Source organism: Sabethes cyaneus, chromosome 2 (assembly GCF_943734655.1).
Source record: "Sabethes cyaneus chromosome 2, idSabCyanKW18_F2, whole genome shotgun sequence".
Lineage (NCBI taxonomy): Eukaryota > Metazoa > Arthropoda > Insecta > Diptera > Culicidae > Sabethes > Sabethes cyaneus.
This window is the reverse complement of record NC_071354.1, coordinates 87538677-87564895: the sequence shown is the minus strand read 5'-3', so window position 1 is coordinate 87564895 and position 26219 is coordinate 87538677. Positions and strand designations below refer to the sequence as shown.

General features: G+C 39.8%; 3 protein-coding genes across 4 annotated transcripts; 1 reads left to right on the top strand and 2 right to left on the bottom strand.

Moving 5' to 3' along the window:
- Positions 1 to 1250: 1250 nt before the first annotated feature.
- Positions 1251 to 2895, top strand: LOC128737110 (DNA polymerase interacting tetratricopeptide repeat-containing, protein of 47 kDa). The gene is made up of 4 exons (XM_053831675.1): positions 1251 to 1541; positions 1598 to 2355; positions 2412 to 2576; positions 2630 to 2895. Exons 1-4 carry the CDS (start codon positions 1401 to 1403, stop codon positions 2736 to 2738), a joined length of 1173 nt encoding a protein of 390 aa, XP_053687650.1. The 5' UTR covers positions 1251 to 1400; the 3' UTR covers positions 2739 to 2895.
- A 413-nt stretch (positions 2896 to 3308) lies between these two features.
- On the bottom strand, positions 3309 to 4488 carry LOC128737894 (uncharacterized). 2 transcript variants are annotated; one of them, XR_008412056.1, is made up of 4 exons: positions 4403 to 4488; positions 4175 to 4301; positions 3846 to 4113; positions 3309 to 3780 (listed from the first exon to the last, which is right to left on the bottom strand). XR_008412056.1 is itself a non-coding variant. In XM_053832641.1 (3 exons), the coding sequence occupies exons 2-3, from the start codon at positions 4102 to 4104 to the stop codon at positions 3326 to 3328; spliced, it is 714 nt and encodes a 237-aa protein (XP_053688616.1). In that variant the 5' UTR covers positions 4105 to 4113; positions 4175 to 4371; the 3' UTR covers positions 3309 to 3325. The 2 variants fall into 2 exon arrangements, 1 of the variants encoding a protein (XP_053688616.1); XM_053832641.1 differs by lacking the exon at positions 4403 to 4488 and having other exon boundaries at positions 4175 to 4371.
- Positions 4489 to 10871: 6383 nt separating this feature from the next.
- On the bottom strand, positions 10872 to 22751 carry LOC128738014 (uncharacterized). The gene is made up of 5 exons (XM_053832813.1): positions 22192 to 22751; positions 18505 to 19545; positions 17631 to 18431; positions 16687 to 17573; positions 10872 to 15905 (listed from the first exon to the last, which is right to left on the bottom strand). The coding sequence occupies exons 2-5, from the start codon at positions 19534 to 19536 to the stop codon at positions 15812 to 15814; spliced, it is 2814 nt and encodes a 937-aa protein (XP_053688788.1). The 5' UTR covers positions 19537 to 19545; positions 22192 to 22751; the 3' UTR covers positions 10872 to 15811.
- Between the last annotated feature and the right edge of the window lie 3468 nt (positions 22752 to 26219).

Genomic DNA, 26219 nt, shown 5'->3' with positions numbered 1-26219 from the left:
TTTCCTCGTGGTCAACTCATTCCGCGCTCGTCGATACTTGGCCAAATTCTCTCTCGTGGATATGCTTAGATAGTTTTCCCAAGCTCTTTTTTAACTCTCTATCGCTTCTTGGCATTCCCCGTCAAACCAATCATTTCGTGCACTCGAGGTTTTCACTCCTAGCACCGCGGTTGCGGCCTCGTTGACGACCGAGCAGGCTTGGCATACACTTTTTGTTTTGATTTTGCTCTTTTGATTACTGCATCTTAGCCAAGAAAAATTTGAAAAAGTGATGCATAGGGCGTTTGTAGAATTAGTTATTATTTACAATATTGCTGAAGTAAGCATTATTATGCCTTTTGTATTTATAGCGCTGAGGGCTGTAGTGCCGTTGGTTGGTTGATCCAGGTATGTTTTGAGTAAATCTGGCCACCTACCAGTTGCAAGGCCAGCAAGGACGTGCTACCATGTGAAGGCGAATATCCTAACTCTGGCAAATTACTAATATAAGCGTTTATTCGTGCGCTTCTGGAAGGCTAATGATCCTTTTCACTATTTCTCTTACACATGATACAAAGGCTATGGAGTTCAGCTCATCCCAAAAAAGCTGAATCTACCAAATTATCCCCAGTTCCGTCTAATAAAGAAGTATTGAGAGATAATGAAGCGAAAACTAAAAATGAAGGAAGCAGCCTCCAGAGATATTGAAATGGTGGAACTAGCTGACCTAAATTGTAACTGAAGAAAGTGACGCTGGCTGTTGGGCGGCATTAACAGTGAAGTGAGAGATGAATGATTGGTTGTTTTTTATTGCATAAAATATAACGAATGGTTAAAAAATGGTTATAATTACTGCCGGAGCCTTGCTGAAGTTTTAGGCTCTTTTTGGCGCCTCATCAAGACGTTGCGCCCTGGGCGAGGGCCAGTCTAGCCAATCCTACGCTACGGCACTGAGCATAATCACATATTAGGCCGTATGAATAAATGAGTTAGAGCAAACTCTCCCATAAGATTTACACGGGATTTACAGCAAAGCAAACTGTTTTATTCATACGGCCTATTCTCTCGATTTGTTTAAATATACATTTGCAGATATGTCGTTTTGAAAATGTAGCTTGTAGAATCAGGTGTCCGTGCTAAAGCACTATAACGGTTTCTCCGTGCCCCTACAACTGCTGACTGACAGAAACTGACAAACCTCTACTGTCAATCGCTGATTATTATTGTTATGACGTTTTGTGCATGTGCTGCGAATGTTTGTCATGGATATCGCGATAGTTTGTTCGGTTTATTCAGGTTCGCTTAAGTTTTCTCATATACCGTAGAAATTTTAGATTCGTTAACATAGTTTGACGGAATAAATAAATTTTACTTCAAGACTCGATTTTTGGTGATAGGTGTATTAAAATCGGTGTGTCGTGATGGACAAAGTCAAAAAAGGAATGTCAGACGAAGAACGTCTACAACTAGCCGCAAAGCTGGATAACGAATTAGATCAATTTATAAATTCTTTGGAAAAACGACGTTACACCGAAGGATGGCCGGAGGACCGATGGGAGGAGGTAAAAATAAAAGAGTAACTTGCGTAAAAGGGTTTTCCAATATTCATTTCGTTTAGGAAATGGCGAAGCATCCATTTTTCATGCAAAAGCCACCGGAACCGGGTGAGGAACTCAGTCCGCTGATGGAAGGATTGCAACAATTGAAATATGATCCGGCGGAAAATACCGCCCAAGAATTAGCCGATGCTTACAAAGATGATGGCAAGTTCTACATGCAGCACAAAAAGTTTCGAATGGCCGTTCTAAGTTATACGGAAGCATTAAACTTCGATCTGACTGATCCGGAGTACAAGGCTGTGTTGTACAATAACCGAAGTGCAGCAAACTTTTTTATAAAAAATTACCGATCATCTCTACTGGATGCATTGAAGGCATTCGAACTAAAGCCAGATTACGACAAAGCCCGATGGAGAGCGGCTCAATGTGCTAGTTTACTAAATAAGTATGAACAGTGCGTTTCTCTGTGCGATCAGATCTTGGACCGAGATCCTAGTAATAATCAAGCACTGGAATTAAGGAAGACTACTCTGGCAAAAAGAGCGTCTAGGGAACGAGATGCACGTAGAGCTGCTCAAGCTGAACGCACCAAGTTGGAGCAGCAAACGAGGACAATGGAACAGCTTAGAAAACGTAAAATTAAATTTGAAGAACACGATGCACTGACGAATGTCAAACGCTTGAAGCCACGTCTTGCTCCGCTGGAGGATTTCATGGTGAAGGCGGACAGCAATGGTGTTCTCCACTGGCCTACGGTATTCTGTTATCCACAGTTTTTAAGTACCGACTTTCAACAACAGCTGTCTGAGGAGTACACGTAAAGCATTGATAATGTAACAACGAAAGATAGGAACTAATTCATATGTTTTACAGAATGGAAGAAGTACTTATCAATATGCTCGAGGAACCACCCAGTGAAGACGAGGAGGGCATATATCTGCCACACAATTTGAACGTTTATTATGAAGATCGACTAGAGGGCTGTGTGTACAAAGCGGACACAAAGAAACAAATAAAAGATATCGTCCTGGAAAAGAGGTAAGTTTTTTATGCTGTTGTACAACGAGTTTTTATAGTTAATTTTTTTTTAGATTCTATGTGTATGAAGGTACGCTGGTTTTCTTCATTCTTCCCAAAGACTCGTCACACGAGCAAGACTTTTTAAACCAAAAACGATTACCACTCAGATTGAATCAGTAAGCAGTTATCACCATACCACCCGCAAATCGTAACCAAATGCCTTTTAAAATCAACATATAATTTTACAATATTAAGTAAAGAATTACCACTTCATGCACTACTATTTGCCCTCATTGAGGTAATCTTGTAATATTACCTGTTCAACGCTCAAATAAAATCTCGCATCATAAAATCAAGGTAATTTCTGTGAAGTATAGTGACCTTATTAAGTTGGGTACATTTTCATGTCAAAAAGATTCGCGATGAAAGTGACGAAGCATTAATGTTTGTCTCTATTACCAATTCGTAATGTGACATGTCCACTTTTACTTCAAAATGGTTTCGACTAGTACAAAAATAAGTGAGGTAAAAGTGTACAAATGAAAGTTACTTCTCACCTGGCTAAAGTGAATTTTGTCAAGTGAAGGTGGTGTGATGCGCCTTTGGTATGTCAAGTTAACTGTGACCTAAAAACGAAATGAATACGTGTTTCCAAAAAATATAGAATTATGATTGCCTTGCCTTGAAATGATTTGGTAGCTAATACATTTAGCAAAACAATAGTTTTCGCATGAAATATTATTTTGGACAATTTATTTGCTATCAATTTACAAAATCATGTTATATTTTTCTTCTCCGTCGGTATCTTTGCTCTGGTCGAGCTTTAACTTAACATGGTTTGTAGATGATAATGATGAGACGGTTTTTCCGATCATCTGTAGATAGTGTACTTTTCGCAAATCCCGAAGTTGTTTGCTCAGTTCCCCTACCTTAGATAATAGTTCACCATTTTGCGCCTGTAGTGAGCTAATGGTGGCGGTTTTTACTTGCAACTGGCATTGCAGGTCCTGGTTATCTGCTTCAAGGAGCTGAACTGAGTCAATCAAGGATAAACAAACTGGTATCTGTAGAGGATCGCTTTCTGTTGGTGCAGCAGGAAAATAATTCACATCGATAGCACATTCCGCGTCAGTAGTCGATTCCACCGGGGATATTTCCACTTTACTCCTTCTTTTCCGATTTGGATGCGGATTCTTGTAGGGCACACGTATAGATGGAATAGCTGCAACATTGAGTTTAGATGATTCAGATTCAGGATTATTATGATACGCAAACATATTTACTTACCATCTGCATTTAACCGTGGTCGCGTTTCATTCAACGGATTAAATGAGTTTGGATCAAAATGACGCGAACAAATAAATATATTTTTGGTGTCAATAGAAAAATCTTGCCCAAGAAACTTAAGCCACTTTCTTTTTAATTTAGTATTGGATGGAAAACGATGGAAAGAAACGAATTCTGATTCAATCGATGAATCCTCGCACGATTTCTTAGAAATATTTCGGACCTTACTATCACAATAGGGTACGTGACATTTAACCATTTTGCTGACCTAAAATCAGAATATATTGACCAAATAACTGTAATCTTTTGCTCACGGTCACGATGCTTACAGAAAACCTTCCCAATCGGCCTCAAGATACACGTATCTACGTATCTAACAAGCCAGTCGTCGCATGAATATCGACTCGCCTGGGAAAAGTTGCAGGGGAACAGATTTTAGCACTAAGACCTGTAATTCTATAAAAACATTTATGGTAACGTTTTGTTAATGCGAATGTAAATAGCATCCAGGTTTTGTTTTTTGCTAAATACTTTGTATTACAAATTTCAAAACCTACTATAAAAATGTCTCACTGGGTTTAAAGAAAAAACCAATAGAAATTAGTTAATAAAAAAGTCACTGAACAATGAATTTCTACAAAATAATGTTTAAATTTGCAGCGACGACCTTCTAGTTTTAGATTTTTTACCTGTGATGTTAGTGGCCTGGCGGTCAGGGATGCCACATATAATTCTGTGTTTTTTGTTGGAAAAATCTAACAATCTGTACGACAAGGAAAAATATCTGTGCAAAAATCTGTCCAATGCAAAACAATGAGAGTGAAAGAGATAGAGAGTCATTTTGCTGACTATTTCCGTCTCTTTCACTCTCATGTAAAAGCTCAAAAATCTGTTTAATCTGTGTAATTTGGTGAAAATCTGTATTCTATGCACACAGATTCTGTACAGGTGATTTCTTTCAAATATCTGTTAAACACAGAATAATCTGTGCATGTGGCAACCCTGCTGGCGGTGGCGAGTGTTTACCGTGCAATGAGGTATATTATATAGGTGCGGAAAAAGGTATTAGGGTAGACGCACCAGTACACTCAAAATAATCCACACGTTCTTTCCACGTGAATGTCAAGAGCAAATCGAGTGAGGGATGATTTTCCTATGCTAGTCCAGCAAAAAATGACTCTCACCCGTTTTGTTTACATTTGCGACATTCGCCCTTTTGTTAATTCTATCTAGATTTCTCTACAGGGAGTTACGGGAGTTACGTGACTTTCAGCTGATTGTTATTGGAAAAAATAATAACATCTATCTAAGGGGTGTCTCACTTCGCAATTTTGCATTAGCTTTTTACATCATTTGCATTCATTGCAAAAATGCAAGCGAGATTTTTTTGCTGTAAAATTTTTATATTGACTGCAACCGTGGATGCAAAGCGATATTTGCAGTGATTGCAGCATTTGCAGTGAATATATTCAATATAAATCTAGTGAGACGCCCCTAGCATCTATCTGATTTTCACGTTAACGCATAAGTATGCGTGCGAACTACTTGAAAATTACGTAAATACCGTGGACCCCCGTTCGTTTGACCGTTTTTAATCTGAACACTTTTTAATTTGAACCCCGTTGGTTTGCACGACGTGCAAATTAAAAATGGTTCAACTGTCATTCCCAATATGACATCATTTGCTTATGCAGACAATACACATAAACACGACTTGTCTGAACTAATCTAGCGTGTTTAATCTGTTTCATAACGCGTTTTCCAAACGATTATGGTAGAAATCTGATCGGAGAATGAAATACAGTGGACCCCCGTTCGTTTGAACGATTCTTCATGCAAACTAACGAGGTTACTTTTTAATTTGAACAACTGGTAACCCGAAATATGCTGAAACCTGTGTGAACTGGCCGCACTGCTCTTTGTTATTCTTTTGGTGGTTTGTTTTAGTTGGCAGTTGCAAGTGCGAATATTGCATTTTCCGATCGGATTTCTATCTTAATCGTTAGGAAAACGAAATGTGAAACCGATTAAACACGCTAGGTCAGTACAAACAAATCGTGCTTATGTGCATTGTCTGCATAAACAAATGATGTCATGTTGAGAATGACGTTTGAACCATTTTTAATTTGCACGTCGTGCAAACCAACGGGGTTCAAATTAAAGTGTTCAGATTAAAAATGGTCAAACGAACGGGGGTCCACGGTATACGCTGCTTGCAACTGCCAACTGAATCAAACCATCAAAACAATAACAATGAATAGGGCAGCCAGTTCACACAAGCTCCAGCATATTTAGGGTTACCAGTTGTTCAAATTAAAAGCTAACCCCGTTAGTTTGCACGAGGAATTGTTCAAACGAACGGGGGTCCACTGTAGTACATGAAAAGCTGGATGGAAAATATTCACATAACTTTTCCTATGATTTCGACGTGAAATTTATTTTGAGTGTAGTAGTGCGGTAGTACCTGTAGTGGCAGAGATGCCAGAAGTGAAGACATGTCTTCATTTTGAAGACATTTTTGTGACAAAAAAGTGAAATGTCTTCGCTTGAAAACATGTCTTCACCATGCAATTCAAATGGGCGGAAAGCCGAAGGAAGACAAATGAAGACATTTTTCCTTGATTCGTGAAGACTTTTCAAAAAATCACCTGGCATCCCTGGTGCTGCCCACAAAGCAATGGACTGCCCGGAGTCTCCCAAGTGCTTGATCTGTACCCGGTAAACGGGACGCAAAGCATGTAACGAGAGGTCCAAGGTGCCCTGCTGGTGTGCCGGAGACCAAGCCACGATCATAGTGCAAGTGACACAACTCAACCTCAACCACTGCAGCACGGCTCAGCAGCTGCTACACCAAGCAGTTTCCGAGTCGGCAACGGACATTGTCATTATCTCGGACCCATATCGTGTCCCTGCTGAAAACGGCAACTCGGTCTCGGATAGGTCCGGCCCAGTAAACCATTTGGTTTGTATATCTCGCTTGCAACTGAGATATACGAAATCATATCTGAACGAAAAAGTTATATTTCACGCCATATAAGAACATATGTGTACCAAAGTGGAGGCGATATAAGTGCGAAAATTTTGACAATTATTTGTAATTCTATTTTGCGTAGTTTTTATAACACGCAACTAAATACTCCTGAATATATGATTAGGATATAATCAAATATTGCAATCGTCTATACTGCTTTATAATTCACAGTCATGAACAGGGCTTGAAAAGGGATCGCAAGTTGAATGTGACTGCCGTGAATGCGAACTTTCCGCATTCAAACTCCGCTTTTTGAACGATCATTTGACTGTTTTTTTGAATTCAGTCAAGCTGCCGCTTGCGCTGCTGCCGTCTTACAATTCATGCGGCATCTCTGCAAAAGCAAACAGTCGATCTCCCGTTTTGCTTTGCGCTTTGAGAATATAAACTGCAAACTGACTGGAAGCATACGGTGACGTATTTTTTCGTTTCTCTTTTTGTCTCCAAATCGGCTGCTCACAGTAATAGTTTGTCACCCGGACGTCGGTCCGACGCAAGCATATTCGTTTGTGTTGGACGGAGTCCGACCGACTTCTTACATGCACATGTAGTGGTTGTTTTTTTGTAGTATTGAATCATACGATTGTGCGGTTGCTTTTCGTTAGCGTGGTGATTGCCAGTCATTTGACTGTTTTGCAGTCATTCGCTGCTCCAAACGGTAAAGGCAACTTGATCGAAACGAAAATGTCAAAAAGTTTTAGAACGCGATCATAGTGCTGCGTGCAATCGGCGTTTGACTGAGCAAACTGCCAGTTGTGTTATGCATAGCGTTCGTATTCCACCTCTAAACGGACGGTGTGAACTTGAATGCGCGTTGGTGTGACTGCGGTAGAAAAAAAGGATCGGTCGAAGCCCTGGTCACGAATTGTATATGAAGACACGCACGACTGCAAAACAACTTATTGTTCACATCGATTTGGCATACTCTAATCATTATACAATTCCAATGCGAAATTGACATGAAAAGGATTTAATGTGAACTTTCTATTACGATTTTGTGTTATCTGGGGGGACGGCGGCTATATGGACGACAAGCAGGTTCCCGGTTCAAGAGGTTGTGTCAACCGCAGACGAGGGATTTGCGGTTGCCAAAGCGGGTGGAGTGTTCTACTGAGCCGTTATGCTCTGCCGAGATGGTCTATCGAGCAGTTCACGCGGATGGTAGACCGAGTACCAGTTGTGCTGAGTGGTCTAGTTCCGGAGGTTGTGGCGGGCGACTTTAACGCTTGGGCAGTAGAGTGGGGAAATCGTCGCACGAACCATAGGGTTCGGATTCTGCTTGAGGCTCTGGCAAAGCTCAACGTAGATCTGGCCAACGTCGGCACCATAAGCACCTTTAGTAGAAATGGTGCGGAGTGATGCCTACAGGGTGTTAATAGCAAAGGCCAATGGCATGATGACGCCCGCAGAGCGATCGCCAGAGATGCTGGAGCGGATCATCGAGGGCCTGTTTCCGCGCCTCGAGCCAAGGCCCTGGCCTCAGGACGCTGAATCGTCCCACGGCCGACGTTCCAGTATCTCCGACCATAGCATAAGATGGTCGACTTCCCTGCCGAATATCCAAAGTAACGTGGGCGACGGCACCGGGGCCATACAGAATCACGAATATGGCCATTAAAGCGGCTATTCTACAGGCTCCCGAATTATTCGGGACAGTACACTCAACCCCCGCTAATATGAAAAACACCTCGTAAATTCTGAACATCCAGGTTGTAGAAGAGAAAATTGGCTCGACAGTATCAACTAAAATGATCTATTTGGAGTGCTGGAGAGAGATAAGTTGCATATGGGCTATGCCAAAGCTGCTGAGCAACAGGCAAGGTACAGCAAAGTTTCGTTAATTGGGTGTTCGCTAATTGGGCTATGTGACAACTTGAATGTCAAAATTGTATGGAATTTTCGAGTTTTCTAACAATTTCTAACAACTGTCAGTCGGCCCAATTAGCGAATCAGCTGGAGTGCAGTCGTGGCCCAATTAACGAATTCAGGCTATATTAAGTTTTTTTGCTTTTTTTTTCAATTTGCCCGCGGTCAACTTAACCGTCAATTGTGTATGATGCTTGACCAGTTTTTAATGTGAACGCATTTATACCAACGGGGTTCAGATTAAAAATGTTCAGATAAAGGAAGGTTATTCCAGCAGGGGTACACGGTAATGAATAGATGCAAGGAAGATGGCTGCTTTCTGGACAGTTGGAAGCGACAGAACCTGGTCCTACTGCCGAAGCCGGGAAACATCCAAGGTGTCCCCTCGTCATATATGCCGATCTGTCTGCTCGATACTACCGGTAAGGTGGTGGAGAGGTATCCTTAACAGACTCGTACAGTACTCTCCAGCAGACTCGTCATGTATGACGAGGTGTTGAAGCCAAAGTTCCCAGTAGGGGTTGTTTGTCTGCCTTGTGGACGACATCACCTTCGAAGTCTACGGTGAATCTATCAGAGAGGTTGAGTTGACGGCTGCACACTCTATAAGCATTGTTGAAGATTGGATGCGCTCCAGGAAACTGGAGCTAGCGCATCGTAAAACGGATATTATCGTGGTGAATAACCGCAAGTCTGTGCAGCACGCAAAGATCAGCGTCGGGAACTGCAACTACTGGGGGTTCGGGAAAGCTAGCCCCACACTACCTGAGTTGTCTTCCCAGGTGTCTGATAGCACCCACCCTTATTCTGCGAGGCGAGTGACGTGACTATTTTGGATTCGCCGCGAATCAGGTGACAATTGTCACCTAGGTGACTCGCTTTGTCACCTAGGTGACACGGTTTGACACTTAGGTGACAGGGGTTTGTTTCCTAGGTGACACGGTAACAAATCTTCCCCGGGTAGATTTCCCTACTCGTAAAAAAGAGCGCTAGAGTATTGGTCTTGTCCTTGGGCAACTCGTGCGCGCTGTTGACGGCATACCATGGCCTTTGTTCCGTATTAACTCAAGTTTTTAAACTGAGGTTAGTGCATATTGGCCTACAGTCCGTGATGGAACCGAGCTCTTGGCCGGCTGCCACATTGATTTTCCAGTTTTTAATCCTTTTGTTGAATTGGTTTGAGTTGTTGGTTTTCCAATTATTCTTGTACATTGAGCTCCATGCATGACCGAAAAACTCCTCGATAAAGCGGTATCGTGGAAGATTGGTCGAACTCCGATCTTTTGACATATCTGGTATATCTTAGCACTCTAGGAATGGACACAACACGTGTACTCCGTCCCGGGTGATGTTTTTAAAGATGAGTATTTGCTGCATCTGATCCACTCTTTCTGGTACCCTTCCTGGTTGATGGCCAAACCGCTTTGCTTCATATACATCAAATTTTTTTTCAGCGAGGTGAAGGACTGTAGCATATTACTGATTGGGGCTTGGTCCGGTACCCGAGCAAACTGAGTAGGTATTAGGCGGCCGAACTAACACACTACGGTGAATTGAACACCGTTCCTCGAACCAAGAGGACCAATATCACCCAGGATTGCGCAGTAAGGTCATTGTGATTGTGTCATAGTTCGTCATGCATCGTCTTACTGCAATCTACTTGTCTTACCCTTAAAACGCAACCTCCTTCATATCTACAACTTTATATCTAGGTGCCTTGTAAGGTAGCAGTCTACCAACAACCCTGGGCCTAGAGTTTACTGGGCACATATTGCAAATAATTTTCAAGATCTTATACATCAACTTGAACATGAAACAGGACTTCGATAGAGAAATGTAGCTTGCATCATCCAGAACAAACAGTCTTTCCACTGTACTTGCGAATCATCCAGCGTTATTGGGATCTCACGGTTTGGGTTTACCCGTCAGTGTACTGTGCGACTTTGAACAACGTAACTTTCTTGTCACTTGCCGTTCACTTACGGGATTCTTGTTGCATAAACAATAGTGACTGGCTATACTACTGTTAAAAAATGAGCGAATTTATAATTTGTTTCGCTTGCTCCATTGAAGTCATCACTATTCAGTTGTTTCTTTCTTCAAATAAAAAAAACCCCAATCGCTTCAATTTGCCCATTAAATATGATAGTTTTATTAGTTTTGCTACAGTTCATTAAACGGTTACATTAAAGAACTTCGTATATTTTATTTCTCTAAGCAGTATCTGTGTGTAGTAATAGTAGTAGAAGCCAAAAGGGGCTTACGCTTTGCATGCACAGTCCGTCGGCATCTCCTTTTGGGGGAGGAGCACTGCTGACGTCGTCGGGTTTTCGTCTTATCGAAAGCGCATTATTCTCTTAGCCCCATCGTGTTTATCTTGACACACACCGTGACACGTTTTTCATGCATTTTCAAAAAAAAATTCTCTTAACGTTATATTTAGTTCCACTGCGGGTTACGAAAATGTGTTTGTGTGAAAAATAGTATCACAACAAAAAAAATGTTACCTTCTCCTTATGTATGTAAATAAAAAGTGTTCTTCCCGTTTTTGCATTAGATTTTCCCTCGTTTTACATATGTTTCTCTTGATTTTATGTTTGTTTGCTTGTTTTCTGTATATTAGAGAGGCGAGCGTTCATTTCTGTTTTATTTTGTAAAATTGATTTTATCAATCATTAGCATCGGCTATCATGATGCACCAAATTTGCACAAGACTTACCTACATTGGAAAAATGGGATGATTTTCAATAGATCTACCGTTTCTGGTATTGGGTCGTTCCAACAGGACTACCATTGCAGGAGGAAAAGTGAGAGAGAGAGAGAGTGAACTTATTCTGTTATGGGAATGTGGAAAGGTCCAGATGCGAACAACTGTAACCGGATGTCAGATGGAAATGGAAGCGTTTCGAAAGGTTTTTGGGAGAACAAAGGTTGTCCCCGTTTTGAACGACCGCTCATTATACAACAATATTACAAGGTTACCCGAATTGTTTTGTATCTTATGTGTTGTTATTTTCGCGTTTGTCATTTTCACAGATGCGAGATTTTTCATCTTCAAGTTGATAATGATTTCTTGTTTCCTCCCCATTCTCTACACGTTGTCGTTTTAATTACCTATCAAATGGATCACAGATTTTCACCAGCTTAAAAGGTGTAACAGCACAAATCTGGCAACTAATTTTTCATTAAATGAATTTTCGATTTGGGTTTGTTTGGAGGTGGTAGCACAACAACAGTTAGGTGCCGATTGGCTGTTTCTTTTATTTTCTGGTTTATCTGAATCGACCCAATCCGACCGACCGAAATCAACGATCGTAGATTTGCACGTCAACTCTCGATACCTACATCGGCCATGAAAGAAAGTTTGCTGGTTAACTTTTTTGTTTTATTGCATTTCATTTGTGTATTTTGTAACCGGGTCTCAAAAAGTTTGAGATTTTTTCTCGATCGAATTGTTTTGTTTAACGATTCTAGCTTAAAGAAAACTAAAATATAAACCACGTGGTTTTTGCTAGGAACAATTTGACGAATTTTAATTTTTCGATTTAAACATAATTTTATCAGTTTTTGTCTCGTGTATCAATATGAATACTTTTGGCATACATTTCTCGTGTCAATTAAATGTATTTTGTCATTTTCTAACTAGTAGTTATAAACAACAATAATCAGTCAGCCAGAGTATAAACAACTCCGAATCACACACACGAATGTATTGTTCTAGTACTTATTAGTCATTGTAAATTAACGAAAAAGTTTAGTTTGTAGGTGATAATAACAAATGAGAGCATGTGAAAATGAGTTTCTTCTCTTGTTTCGCGATATTTTATCCTTTTACATAACAAAGTAATGAGAGAGAAAAAGGAACGAGACGAGATTGAATATCGATCACAGTTCATTAAAGGCAATTTGGTTATGGGTTTCTTTCCTTTTTTGTGTTCTTGTATGTAGTAGCTTGCTATTAAATATCGCTATCGATTGTTATTTAATAACATTTGCGCCGGCGAATTGCGTGTGAAAAAATACTGTTTAGCCTTTGGAAAGGGAAAACGCACCAAGTTTTCACTTATGTAGGAATATTCTAACAGTACTGTCGCGCTGCTGGTGTCATTCTTGTTTTCCTAAATTTTATTATAGGTTTGGTTTATACTAGTTTTAAACTTTTCGCGTTTTTACGTGATTTAAGTCTCATCTCTTCGATTTTCTTTACGAAATAAAGAATATTTATATCACAACCGTCAGAACGGTTGACCGATTTGTTTGTATCACATTTTGGACTTCCCATCGATGCAGGATAAATATCGTAAAAAATACAAATAAAACAACATTGAATCAGACTAGATTTGTGTGAAGGAAATCCTTGCTCGCGATTTTTTCTTGTTTTGCTACTACTGTCTTCAACTGACGACTGTTGATTACTGTTTGTTTAATGTTATATCATTACTTTTGAAACAGTTTCAATATCTTCATTACCTTCAGATTGATCATGCTTAAATTAAAATTCGTCTTTCTAATCATTCGCTGGTTTTCATTTACTATTAGATTTCCTGGATGCTCGCGCGCGTTTTCCTTGTTTTGCTTTCCTTAAACGACAGGTACTGAAGTGAGTGTTTTATTAATGAGAAATTACGCATTGTTTTTTTCAGCTGAGGGTCTGTACGGAAAGAGGACCGGCTCTTCGGAAGGCGCCCCCTGCCGTGCCCAGCTAAACAATGATCGTTTATTTTAAAGGAATGTGACCTCTAAAATTACTACGTAGTTTACGTTTGAGATAGAGACGAATCGGCTGTTTCACACACCATTCATTTCAAAACTGCCTAAAAAACATAAGCTATTCGATTCGCGCATTTTACTTTGTTTTTAATATGTCAGTGTATGTGCGTATGTCTCTCTAGTAACTTAACGAACAATAAAATCGACGAATATCACAAATTTGAGAATAAAACAAAAAAGTTTCAAGTCTCTTGCCTTCATTGTGTGTTTGTTATTATTTACTCAATTAATGATTGTAGCTCCTTATCTGCTCTTTCGTTATATATCATTATCTCTTGCTTACTGGAGGCTTTCTATCGCCCTAATTTATCAACTTTCTTTTTCGTATTGCTCGATTTTGTTCTCTCGCGGTATAACTCATGAAAAGTCTCAAACGCTCGGCATCTCTATTGCTCTAACTTTAGTTTTGGTTCATCAATCTACCTCTTTTACTTGATACGTTTGTCCATATCTGATTTTCTTTCTGAAGATGCAACTTCAGGTTTCCTTTGTAATTCGCAACCATCGCGCAGCAATTGGCAGGATGGATCAACAAACACCACTAACACAAAACGATATCAATAATGTTTTGCGTTGTTTTCTCGCTGGTGCTTACGTACATATTTTGTAGAAAATATTTATCACAAGTTATATTATTTTGCTCGCGTTCTCACGAAGGATTCGTGGGTGGCCTCTACATGAAGTCGATCTATTTCCGCGTTGTGTGTGTCACATCGCGCGCATAACGATGTTAATGTGATTTTGCTTTCTTCGTTATCTCTTGTGTACTTGTGTAGGAAGGTTCATTACTCAATTAAAGTCAATGATTGATTGATTGCAACAGTTGACGCGTATTTTATAATTCAGTTGATCGACTTTGTTTAGCTTGTTTGTTTTGTTTTTTATCACATATGTTTTTCGTACTTTGCCCTATGCGAAACAAAAACTGACGACGAGTGGGTTCGTACTGTCGTGTATCTAAACGCAATAGGACAGCTTTCATTCAGACAAAAGGCGAAATTTTCTGTTTTTTTTCACCACTACTTATAGACTGGTATTTAAGAGTTAACAAGTTCGTTAAATACCAAAAACTCTAATGTTAAATTTAGAAAAGTCGCATATGCTGGACGTAGCCAACATTGGAAAACTATTATCTATTTGCTGCTAGCTTATTATTCACCGTTTTGGCATGTTTTCAACCAGATAAGGTGGCGGAAGTTAAAAGCCACCGAAAAGTAGACTTCAAATGTTTACGATTGTTAAGAATCAATGGTTAGTTGCATAATATTTTTTCAACTTGATTTCAACTTGTCAGGAACAATTTCAGCAAAATAGTATTCGAAATAGTTGAAACTATTTGTCCATTTGAGTACAAAAATCTGCTAAGATTGCGATTATTACACTTGTATTATGTTAATTGTAGAAGTAGGCAGTAGTAACGTTAAAGTGTGATGCATAAGGATAAATTGAAAGTTGCTTTTTTGTTTACGTCGAATCTCAAGTTGCGAACAACTTTTTCCTCATACGTATTGCATCCGGGTTAACGGGGCTTCTGTTCTCTGACATGGATTATACAAAACGCGAAAAATTTGGTAAAACGGTGGATTAAACTGTGAACCCAGTGTTAATTTTTTTTAAATAGTGAAATATAATAAGATCCATCAAAACTTCAAACATCAAACGTCGACATTTTCTATGAAAAAGATTTTCTATTACTAATAGTAAAAATGCCTTGCTCCTATTTACCTAAAATAACTCAATTCGTTCAAAATCGACTCTATCAATTGTGTTATGACTAATTGATGTTAAAAAAAGAGCTTGCTACTGTGGCATTAACTAGTAGGCATTTTATATTTTTCCTCCAAAATTTAGGAACAGATCAAAGTACAACTTCTGTTCCAAATTTTTCACCATCAAATATAAATATTCAACATTTTTTATTCTTTGATAATTGCTCTTTGTACACAAATCATGTTTGCTGAATAACATATTCGTAATAGAAATACGGAATTGAAGCTGTTAGCTATTAAACAAAATAATCCTTCGTTTTATAACTCCCACATAATCAAGAGAGTGAGAGCTGAACCTGTACATCCCAAAACCCATACACACCTGCCGGCAGCTGCTTCACGTAGCTTGTCTTGTCCAAGAGGTTGTCCAGTTTGCTTCGTGAGGAAAATAGCTTGGAAGAATCACAATTTTTACCAACTGACCCCTCTCCTTCTCACCGTCATCCACATTCATACATACATATTAAGCCATCGATTGTTTTTAAAAAAAGAAAGTATTTTGTTTTTCTTTTGATATCCGCCCTTACGGCTTAACAACCGTGGGGATAATCCTCCACCGACACCAGCTGACACGGTACCATGCCGGCCGGCGAGTACGAACCCATCTGTCGCCCGTCGTCAGCTCTGAAACGGAAAAGGCAAGAAAACGAAAAAAAAAAGAAAAAAAAACGCACAAAATAAATCAAATTGTTTTTCGTTTGTTCCTCTTACTGATTGTTATTAACAGACAGAAACACAAGACCGAAACTGAAAGTTCTAGAAAATGCATAGCGGTTCTATCTGCTTAGATTTATAATATGTTTGCCCTCGTTTGATAAACACATCTACTGTGGTGTATTTTTTTAGTTATTACACACACGTGATTTGGGTTTAGTAGCAGTATGTAATGCAAACGTGTAGTGTGCCTTTTTTTGTTACACCTAGTTCCTAATTCTAACAAACATGCATGAATAAAAGTTTGATTCATTTCGACAAATGTTCTTAAAACGAGCCTTGATTCATTTGTTTGAACTTCAAATTGTTATTTAATATTTTTATTTATCGGTAAAAAAACCTCACAATTACTTCTTTTGGTTAATAAACTTTCGTTTATAGATCGCGAATGAGTAATTCGTAGGTATGAAACAAAAGAGTTAGAATGTTATTAAAGTGGATACCATCTAATTCTAAAACAAACAAAAAATGTCATCACACACCTTACTAATCCGAATATCTGAATATCTTATACCGGAACTCACTTCGTTCGGCGATAATAAATTATAGGTGTGGAAATGTTAAGATTTCCACAAACGGTTAAATTGGAATTCACATGCTTGGTTATATAAAAAAAACTCGACACTTGTATTAGTAGTCATGGAATGATGTGGATAGAATGGGATTAGGTCATGGAAAGCGAAACACTTACTGTTGAACGGGAGGAACCACCGGCGGAGCTTGGGTTTGTGGTGGTGGTGGAGCCGTTGCAGTGTACGAATAGTACGTGGCAGCTGGAATCTGATAAGACGAGGCAAAAGTACCCATGGCTCCCTGGACACCACCGAGCGGGTCGAAACCGGTAGCGAATCCGGCCGCCGGAATGGTTTGTCCTCCGCCAACCGCGGCAGCAGCAGCTGCAGCAGCCGCAGCCAGCTGAGGTGGATAGGGGTTGCCAGTACCTGCCGCAGCATAGTTATTGTTGTACTGCTGTTTGGGTTGATATGGCGGACGACCTCCGGCCGGCTTTGGACCGCCTTCCGTGTTGTATTGGTTATTCGGATTGTAGCGACCACCTGGCTGAGATTGTTGCATACCACCAGCACCCTGATGGGGCTTATTTGGGTAAAAACGTGTTCCGTTATGACCACCGAAAGCTTGCGGTGCACCTCCAACTATTTGGTTGGAAAAATCTTCATACTGATTATGGTTCTGATAAACATTTTTCGGATGGAATCGCATTTGCTGGTGAGGCTCGTACAGTTGTTGACCTCCGGTTTGCTGTTGTGGTTGAGGTTGCTGTGGCTGCTGCTGCTGTTGGTAGCCACCACCACCACCGCCGTTCTTGTTCCAGCTATCTCCTCCGTTACGATATCCACCGGGTCCTCCAAACTTACTAGGACCGTTCATGTTATTAAAACGGTTTCCTCCAGGACCACCGTTACTTGGGGGTCCACCAAAACGATTTTCGAAAGGTTTTTTCGGGAACATCCTCGAGCCACCGAAACCATTCTGATCCGGACGACCGTAGCCGTAGTTATTGGAAGTCAGGGCTCCACGCACATTGTACCGACAGCGACCACCCTTTCCGCCGGGAACCTATGAAAATAAATTGGTCAATCGTGAGTTTTTACATGGAACGCTGAAAAAACTTACTTGTTTAGCCATTTCAATCAGCTCCGTCGTAGGCTGTTGACCGGCCTCTTCCAGGACCGAGAGCAGTTCTCTTGCCTGTCGACCGTTACCCGGGGTGAAGAAAGTGTAAGCCGTTCCAAAGGAAGAACAACGTCCCGTACGACCAATTCGATGAATATAATCCTCCGACGAATTGGGATAGTCGAAATTGATAACATACTTCACGTCTTCAACGTCCAAACCTCTGGCTGCCACATCCGTAGCCACCAGAATGGTACTCTTTCCGTGTCGGAAGTCTTGCAACACATAATCACGCTCCGATTGGGATTTGTCTCCATGAATCGAGGTTGCTCCATAACCATCTCTCACAATATTCTTAAGTAAATCTTCGACCTTCTTTTTCGTTTCCACGAAGATTATGATTTTATTGTTAGCATCACTGGCTATCTCCTTCAGCAAGGCAAGAAGTTTGCCTTCTTTTTCATTCTCTTCACAAATATCGACAATTTGATGAATGTTATGATTTGCAGATAGATTGAGGGATCCAATGTTTATCTGGATATAATCATGTAAGAAATCTTCCGCCAGAGCTTGCACCTCCTTGGGCCAAGTTGCGGACCACATCAGTACCTGCCGATCCGGTCGAATCTGTTCGATAATTTTTCGAATCTGAGGTTCGAAACCCATGTCCAGCATACGATCGGCCTCGTCCAGCACAAGGTATGTGCACCGGCGAAGGTTAGTAATGCCACGCTCCAGGAAGTCGATTAGACGACCGGGGGTTGCAATAACCACCTCAACACCGCGCTCCAAATCACGAACCTGCGAAAAAAAATACATCCGTAATTCAAAACCCTTAAACTCCAATCCTAGTGAAAGGAAATCTAATACATACCTGAGGTCCTTTCAGGGCGCCACCAAAAATGCACGTATACCGAATTTGCGGCTTAGAGTGGGTACCGAAATCTCTCACTACGGTTTGAATTTGTTGAGCCAACTCACGGGTCGGAGCCAGTACCAGAACGATGGGTCCTTCACCTCTTTGCAGTGGTTTCTGGTTGGCAATGTGGACGATTCCGGGCAACATATAGGCAAGCGTTTTACCGGATCCAGTTTGGGCGATGCCAACCAAATCCCGACCAGACAATGCAATTGGCCAACCTTGCGCTTGAATGGCTGTCGGAGATGGGAATCCTTGTTTTTCGATTTCATTCATTACGAAGTCCGGGAAATTTCCCTCTTCGAAGTTCTGCGCAGGGTGCGGTACACTGTTACCCATAACAGTGACTTGCATTCGTTCACGGAAAGCCTGAACTTCTTCTGGAGCACGTGCCAGCACGTTTGGATGTGGTACGTAGAAATCTTTCTGGAATGGTTCCAGATCTTCCCAGATTGGTGGAACCAAAGCTTGTCCAGGAAATTTCGCCTTCAGCGATTGGATTTTGGCTCGGTCTTCTTTACTCATATTGTTAAAATCCGGTTTTGGACCATAACCGTTTCGATTACTGTACGAATTTGGCATGGAATTGTACTTTTTGGGGCCTCCGAACGAATCCAGTGGCTTGTCAAAGAACGGTTTTCCATTACCATTCATACCGGGACCACCACCGTACAGTTTAGGTCCACCAAATTCCTTCTTTATTGGCATTCCTCCAACACCGCCGGGTCCACCGAAATTGTTGCTATTACGGAACTTGTTGAATCCACCGGGACCACCGGACGGACCGTTGGGGCCACCGCCGTACATTGGTTTGGGTCCACCGAAACCATTCGGGTTAAACGGTGGGATTGATGGAGGACCACCTGGTTTGCTCATAAAATGCGGCTTACCGCCGGGTCCACCGCCACCACCACCGTAGAAGTCCGGTTTATCGCTGCGTGGACGGAAACTTCCCGGATGGGGTTGGCTGCTGTTTTGGAATTGCATGTTGTTAAACTTTGTGAAGAGAAAATAAAATGAAAATACTGTTAGACATTAATCGCATCGTCGTTTTTTATGATTTTTTTTCGGTTTTTCAAGTAACTGGGTATTTCGAATAAGTCTTGAAAAATCACCGGATGTGAACATATAATCTCCGGGGTCTCATGACTTTTCTGCCAAAAATTTGATGCTTTCCAAAATCCAATCTATTCAATATATGTACATTTGTATCTCATTTTACGTCCACTATTAGGGGGAAGTAAAAAAAATCGGTCGTAAAACGAGAGGACGCTAATTCAAATTTTCGATCTAAAACAAGGCCACGTTAGTTCAAATTTCGGAGTTAAAAAGTGGACGTAAAACGAAATCACGTAAAATGAATGGACGTAAAAAGATATTCTAGCAAGGGACTGGCAACCCTATCCTTACTCTTATGTTTGACAGTAGCCAACATCTACTGCCGACGTGGGTATTAATTGCAAAAATCTGGCTAAAATTTGAAAATAGTACCTATCTGCTAGCATACTGGCTTTGCAGAATGAAACGAACAGAACGTATAGCGGTGTCATGCTGTCTCATTTACGCAAATGGTTAGATGTTGACTGCATAAACATGGCTGCCTAGCAGTACCGTGTAATCTAGTGATCTCAAATATATCTTTTCTTTTATCAAAGAAATGATTCAGTAGGTAATTTATTCCGGAGGAGCTTATGCGGAATCTAAAATCAGTCTTCACCTAGAAGTCAAATTTGAACCTTATTTTTTTTATAATGGTAGTTTTTCACAATCAACACAGTAAAAGAAATTAATGAAGCTATCATATTGATAGGATTCAAATACAATGGGACGAGGCGTGATGAGGAAAGAGCGGAAGAATGAGGTAAAGGAGAATCATTCAAGCAGTGTTTAAGAAGTTGTTTACCACTCTTTTTATGCAAGGTGCAACTGATTCGCGGGTCGAACCAAGCTATAAGAATTTGACCCTTCTTTATCGACAGAACCGGCGTCGAAGGTTATTAGAGTACAGGACAATTATCACGGAGCTAGTGCAACGATCCTACTGACTCTATAACAGCACTTCCCAGCCGAGATTCGAACCATTGACTGAGATGTTTAATCTAATTCGTTCTTATTAACCGAGACGACGAAACTGTACAGACGCTTGCTACTTACAAGCTATACGGCATTTGCACGTGACGTTGTTCTTGCGTTAGTGTGTTAGCGGCAATTCTCAACGCGGATGTGCGATGAAAACTTAAAATTTAAGTGGTATAATTTACTATAGCACACCATTATGTTTATTTTTTGTCCGATCCAAAATATAAACTGTTTCCTATTGCCCCGCAGATTTGTTCATACGTAATTTTTCTCTATCCAGCATCCAAAATCGACCGTTTTAGTCTCAATTTATCTTCTATAATCCGGACGTTGTGATTTTGCGCACTTTAAATGAATTTTCTAAACATTCGTGGAATAAATGCACACATAGTGCGTAACTTGCGCACATATCAGAATAAATCCCGTTACCAAATATTCCGATTAAAAATGAACCCGCTTAATTTGAATGAGTGGTTATTATATTCGAAGACAAATGTCCACCGTAAAGAGTAGTAACGATTGGATTCATCCTATTCATTCCTTATATGTTCACTGGCGCATTTAAACGAAAAGGACTAAGCAACGCACTAGAGAGAAAAAAGACGAAGCAAAATTTTCAATATTAAGAGTGCGCTTTCGTTAGATGGTTTCCAAAACTCAACTGTAGTGACAGGTACGGGGTTTACAGATAATGACTATAGTTACTATATATATAGTTCGGCGGATAGAAATTTGGGAGCCAAATAAACGTCAAAAGCGGAGCCAAAAGCTTTTCAAAATCCAAAATGCAGGAATAATGTTAAAAAAACACACTTTATTTTCATAGAACTAGTCGTTTTCAACACCCGCCAGTGATTATTTTTCGTAAAAACCTGCACATTTCACCATAATTTCAAATTTAATTTCATAAATCAGGGATGCCAATTCACCTGGTTTTCTATCCGCCGAACTATATATATAGTAACTATAATAATGACGTGTTCGAAAAACTATGTTGTAGCGTTATTTAAGAAAAATATTTATGATTTTCAAATTGCTATCTTTCTCGTTCGTTTTATGCTTGCCCCTGTTACAAAATACATATCAAATTTTCATAATTTTTCTGATGTAAAATGTGTGTTAGGCCATCATCCATGTGCACTTCAGGTAACATAAATACGTACGTGGATGATCAAATTATCCCAATATCCATTTTTTTTTTACTAGTTTACGTTCGCGAGTAGTGTAAAATAACCCTTTTAAACAAAAATTTAATGATATTTCATATTATTCAAATTCATAGAGTATATTATAATGTTTGCATTATACAAATTCATAAAATATTGAGGCAGCATTTTGCGATCGATCATGTTTTTGCTGTTGGATTGCAAACTATTAATTCTCAAGAAAAAAAATTCTGTTAAACTTGAGGTAATTAATGACTTAATCATATTCACATGTTTTAATGGACAATCAGTTAATAGTTTCCATTTTTCCTTAACTTGAGAATTTTTTTTAAGATAATCTAATTCTAATAAAAGATTTAACACTAATAAAACTACACATTATAAATAAGACACTTACCTACTCGAGCTTTCTCTTCCCTGTAAAGCCGACAGAAACAAGTTAGCGCAGGAAACTTTAATACTGCTGCAACGGTTCACTATTATAGCACTCTTCACTATAGTTTTTTCCGTCTCCGCTTATGCTTGATAGGTATAATGCCGCAGCACTATATTTCCTCTCTCACGGTTTTACAGCAATTTTCAGCGAATGCAACGTGATGGAACGTTTAAGCGTTGAGAGGGTATGTTGCGGCTGGTTACCGGGAACGGGTAGGAAAAACTGGTGGTGCTACTTCTGCGCTGCTGGTGCTCCGCTTTGGGGTACACACAATGAAAAAAAGATGGCGATCGAACAAGGAAATTTTCCAGTTCAATCGGATTTTGCCACTGTCAGTCTCAGCTTTGCCTACGCACTTACTTTCAGTTTCACTTTACACTTGAGTTTCGATGGAAGTGGATTCAAATAATTTAACACTGATATTATTCAAGTAATATTTCAAAACTCGACTTTGAAATTTGTGTGAAAATTGTTGCAAACCTACAGCGGAACGCACCAAGCACACACCTTGTTCGGTCGAGGAGAGAAAGCCGAGAGAAGTAAACTCGATTCACCACAAGCAGCCGAACCCCAAAGCCAATGTGGTATATACAGGTGTGGCGATGTTGGTAAACTGGCGTTAGTACCAAGAAGAAATTTCATCATGGTGTGGGTGAAATCGTAAACCGACCAATCACGATCAAGCGTGATGTCAAACCCCAAAAACAATCCCCATTGTTCGGCGCGGCTTGTTTTTGTAGTTTGACGTTGTTTTCGGATTTTTCACTACTAATACCATCAAGCGTCTTCTTCACCTTTTTAAGTCTCATTGCCGCACAGCGACGGTATAATTGGCTGCGTTCTTTGACCTAATGACAGCTGACGCAGCTCAATGCGGTTTAAAAAGGTGTGGAATTAAGCGGGGTACGCTGCTGAAAAGAAAACAGCTCAAGAAAAAATCCTGCTATTTACCGAAGAAATTTTGACAGCTCCAACGCAAAGCAAAAACCTGTCATTTTTTCTTGTGGTAAAAATTGCGCCGGATATTATTCCGTTCGGAAAAGTGACGTTTTAATTTACTTGTGTGTAAAACTGCGCCATCTTGACGTAAAATAATATTTCTTATGAGGTGCGTACTGCTTAAGAAATCGTAAAAGAAATTGATTTCTTGAGCATTTCTTGTCCTATCTTTTTACCCATTACTTTTCAGCAGCGTACTCCGCTTTAAGCTGAAGACGTTTGTTGCAACCCGGGCAACCATTTCTTCATGTTTCTTCATTTTCCGATATATCAGTCGTTAATTGGTGTCTATAGAGAAAATCGATGGCTATCGTTTCTAAAAGAAATTTCTACAAACTTAATAGAAAATTAAAGTTTACTTTGTAAAGATCTTCACCAAAATATCGATATCAACCGTCATCTTCGAAAATAAATATCAATTTCTGTCGCCAATTCGTTATTAATCTTTACGTATTTTCTTTTTGTTTTTATTTTTGGCTCTGGCAAGTTTCGAACCCATGCAATTTCTAAACTGTACCACTAATCCGAGGGGCAAGACACTGTTGAAAATATATTACTTTTCTCTATGGAAATATTTTTTCAACCTTAATATATTGACCTTTCCCACCCATAATATAACCTAAAACCCTATAAAGTTACATCTATTTATACATTTATAGAGCTTTAACAGGGCCTAATATATTAATATATATGATAATATTATGAAGTGTCTTGCCCCTCGAGATGGTATATAAAATTGGGAGACATGCTTTTGGTTAGCTCTCGCACATAGTGAGCACTGTGTTTGGAAAGCTCCCAGCAAGCACCGTGCAATGCACTGTGCTTATTACAGCTTTTTGTTTTGCAAACTTCAACCGTTAGTATGTTTATTAGTGCATCTACTTCTAACGATATTAATATATTTTGTCAATCATAATGCAACATTTCGAGTCACTTAAAAACTTGGTCAATTAGAAACTGAATTTAAGAAACATCTTTTAAAAATGATAATTAAAATATGATAGCAATTACGAGTAAATTACAGTCCGAGGGGCAAGACACTGTTAAAAATATATTACTTTTCCCTATGGAAATATTTTTCCAACCTTAATATATTGACCTTTCCCACCCATAATATAACCTAAAGCCCTATTAAGTTACATTTATTTATACATTTATAGGGTTTTAATAGGGCCTAATATATTAATATTATATGATAATATTATGAAGTGTCTTGCCCCTCGTTACAGTCCAATGTTTAGAGAAGTATTAAGAGTTAAGTTTTCGATTACGTTTTAAGTCGTTCGTGTCCATAATTTACACCATGCCTTTACCAAACTTAAGTACTTTCCCTAGAAAACTCTTCTAGTTTCGTCACTTGATCCCGATTTATACCGATGTTCCTTGGCGGAATGCCACCTAGGCGTAATGTTGAAAAACATCACAGAACACGGATTGCAATCCATTACAAGTTTGGATCGGAAAGGAAATTAGCACATACATATAATGTGACTTATTCAAGGGGTCGGACACTCAGCACATAGTGCCCCGGCACTGCAGAGATATCAAACGGCACACCTCTAAAGCCTTATAAAAATAACATTTATAGGGCTTTACACACCTCCAGTTCAATTTTAAATATGAAATGGGAGCACTGCCAGTTGTCAAAATCATCTCGCACGGTTGCCATATCTATCAGATTTTAACGAATTTAACAAATCTTGCAGTTCGGCACTTTCGGTACAGCATCGGCATAGTTCGGTTCGTTTCAAGTCGCCTAACATAAAAACGGCTGTGCCGAGTGACCGACCCCTTAGAATTATTTCAATTTTCGACACCAAAGCTCCGCAGCTTCTACAAGAGAATAATATTATATTACGATATCGAAAACTCAATTCAAACTTTAGCACCATGTAAACAAACCACCAAGTGCTGTCAAAAAAGTGAGGTTAGGAGCTCCCGTGTAATGCTCTATAACTTCGCTGCTCTATCCAGCTTTTTACGCGCTTTAATGGTGGCCGCTATAAACTGTGTTCTTGATATGCGAACAATCTTTTTGACAACTCTGCATACATCAAATCTGGCACTCTTCTCTTGCTACACTACCGTGCTCTTTCTTTCGTTTACGCCAAAGAAGGAGAACAAAAATGTGCGAAATGTAAACAAAACTATTGCTCTCCTTCTTTTACGTAAACGAAAGAAAGAGCAACACTGCCGTACAGAAGAAGAGTGCCCAGTTTTGATGGATGCAGAGTTGTCAAAAAGAGTGTTCGCGTATTACGAACACAATTTATAGCGTCCTCCATTATAGCGCGTAAAAAGCTGGATAGCCACCTATTTCACTGTGATAGCCGGTAACTCTGCGGGCTGCAGATTGTACTTATTCCAACAACAGCGACTTCAATATGAATACGAAATATATTTAAACACGGTCGATTGTTTGATAAAAGGGATGCGTTACTGTTTCGCAAGCACCGTGCACCGACACCGGGCTGTTGTTTTTGCCTTTTTCTTTTTGGTAAACGTAAACACACATTTGACACTTGTAGCTCAGAAGTGCTGGCTTCTTGCTGGAAGATGATTTTCCAGGAATATCGACCTTTTCGCGTGCCTAATGGCGGCTAGTTATATACATTTATAGGGCTTTATGGCTTGTGGGTACAACTAACGGAAAAAATAACATGCTTTTGGCAACTCTGCTCACGTAATGTTGACATTTTCCCCTTTTTTTTTTCCTGTATGGACTCATCACTGCGACCAGTAAGTTAGATCTATTGTGATATCGCCCGGGTGTTTGTTGTATAACCCGCACTGCATTTATTTTAGCTATAGTCGCTATTGAGTGAGCGATATGCTTATTGAATTTCTTTTTTTTATGCGTGCTTGTGTGTAATTGGGTACCCTTCTTTCAATGCTTTACTCTACTTTATCCACCTCGTTCCACATGACAGCGCACAGTCCCCAATTATAGTCATCCCTGGCGTAGCAAACCAGTGCATTTTTACTACAAG

Excerpts from the sequence above, each read along its gene's own strand:
- LOC128737110 (XM_053831675.1), top strand. The coding sequence starts at position 1,401 with ATGGACAAAGTCAAAAAAGGAATGTCAGACGAAGAACGTCTACAACTA. Across the intron at positions 2,356-2,411 it reads CAGCTGTCTGAGGAGTACAC|AATGGAAGAAGTACTTATCA; the intron begins GTAAAGCATTGA and ends TATGTTTTACAG. Across the intron at positions 2,577-2,629 it reads GATATCGTCCTGGAAAAGAG|ATTCTATGTGTATGAAGGTA; the intron begins GTAAGTTTTTTA and ends ATTTTTTTTTAG.
- LOC128738014 (XM_053832813.1), bottom strand. The coding sequence starts at position 19,536 with ATGCAATTCCAAAACAGCAGCCAACCCCATCCGGGAAGTTTCCGTCCA. Across the intron at positions 17,574-17,630 it reads TGATTGAAATGGCTAAACAA|GTTCCCGGCGGAAAGGGTGG; the intron begins GTAAGTTTTTTC and ends TTATTTTCATAG. Across the intron at positions 15,906-16,686 it reads GTGGTTCCTCCCGTTCAACA|AGCTGACGACGGGCGACAGA; the intron begins GTAAGTGTTTCG and ends TTTCCGTTTCAG.
- LOC128737894 (XM_053832641.1), bottom strand. The coding sequence starts at position 4,104 with ATGGTTAAATGTCACGTACCCTATTGTGATAGTAAGGTCCGAAATATT. Across the intron at positions 3,781-3,845 it reads ACCACGGTTAAATGCAGATG|CTATTCCATCTATACGTGTG; the intron begins GTAAGTAAATAT and ends TCAATGTTGCAG.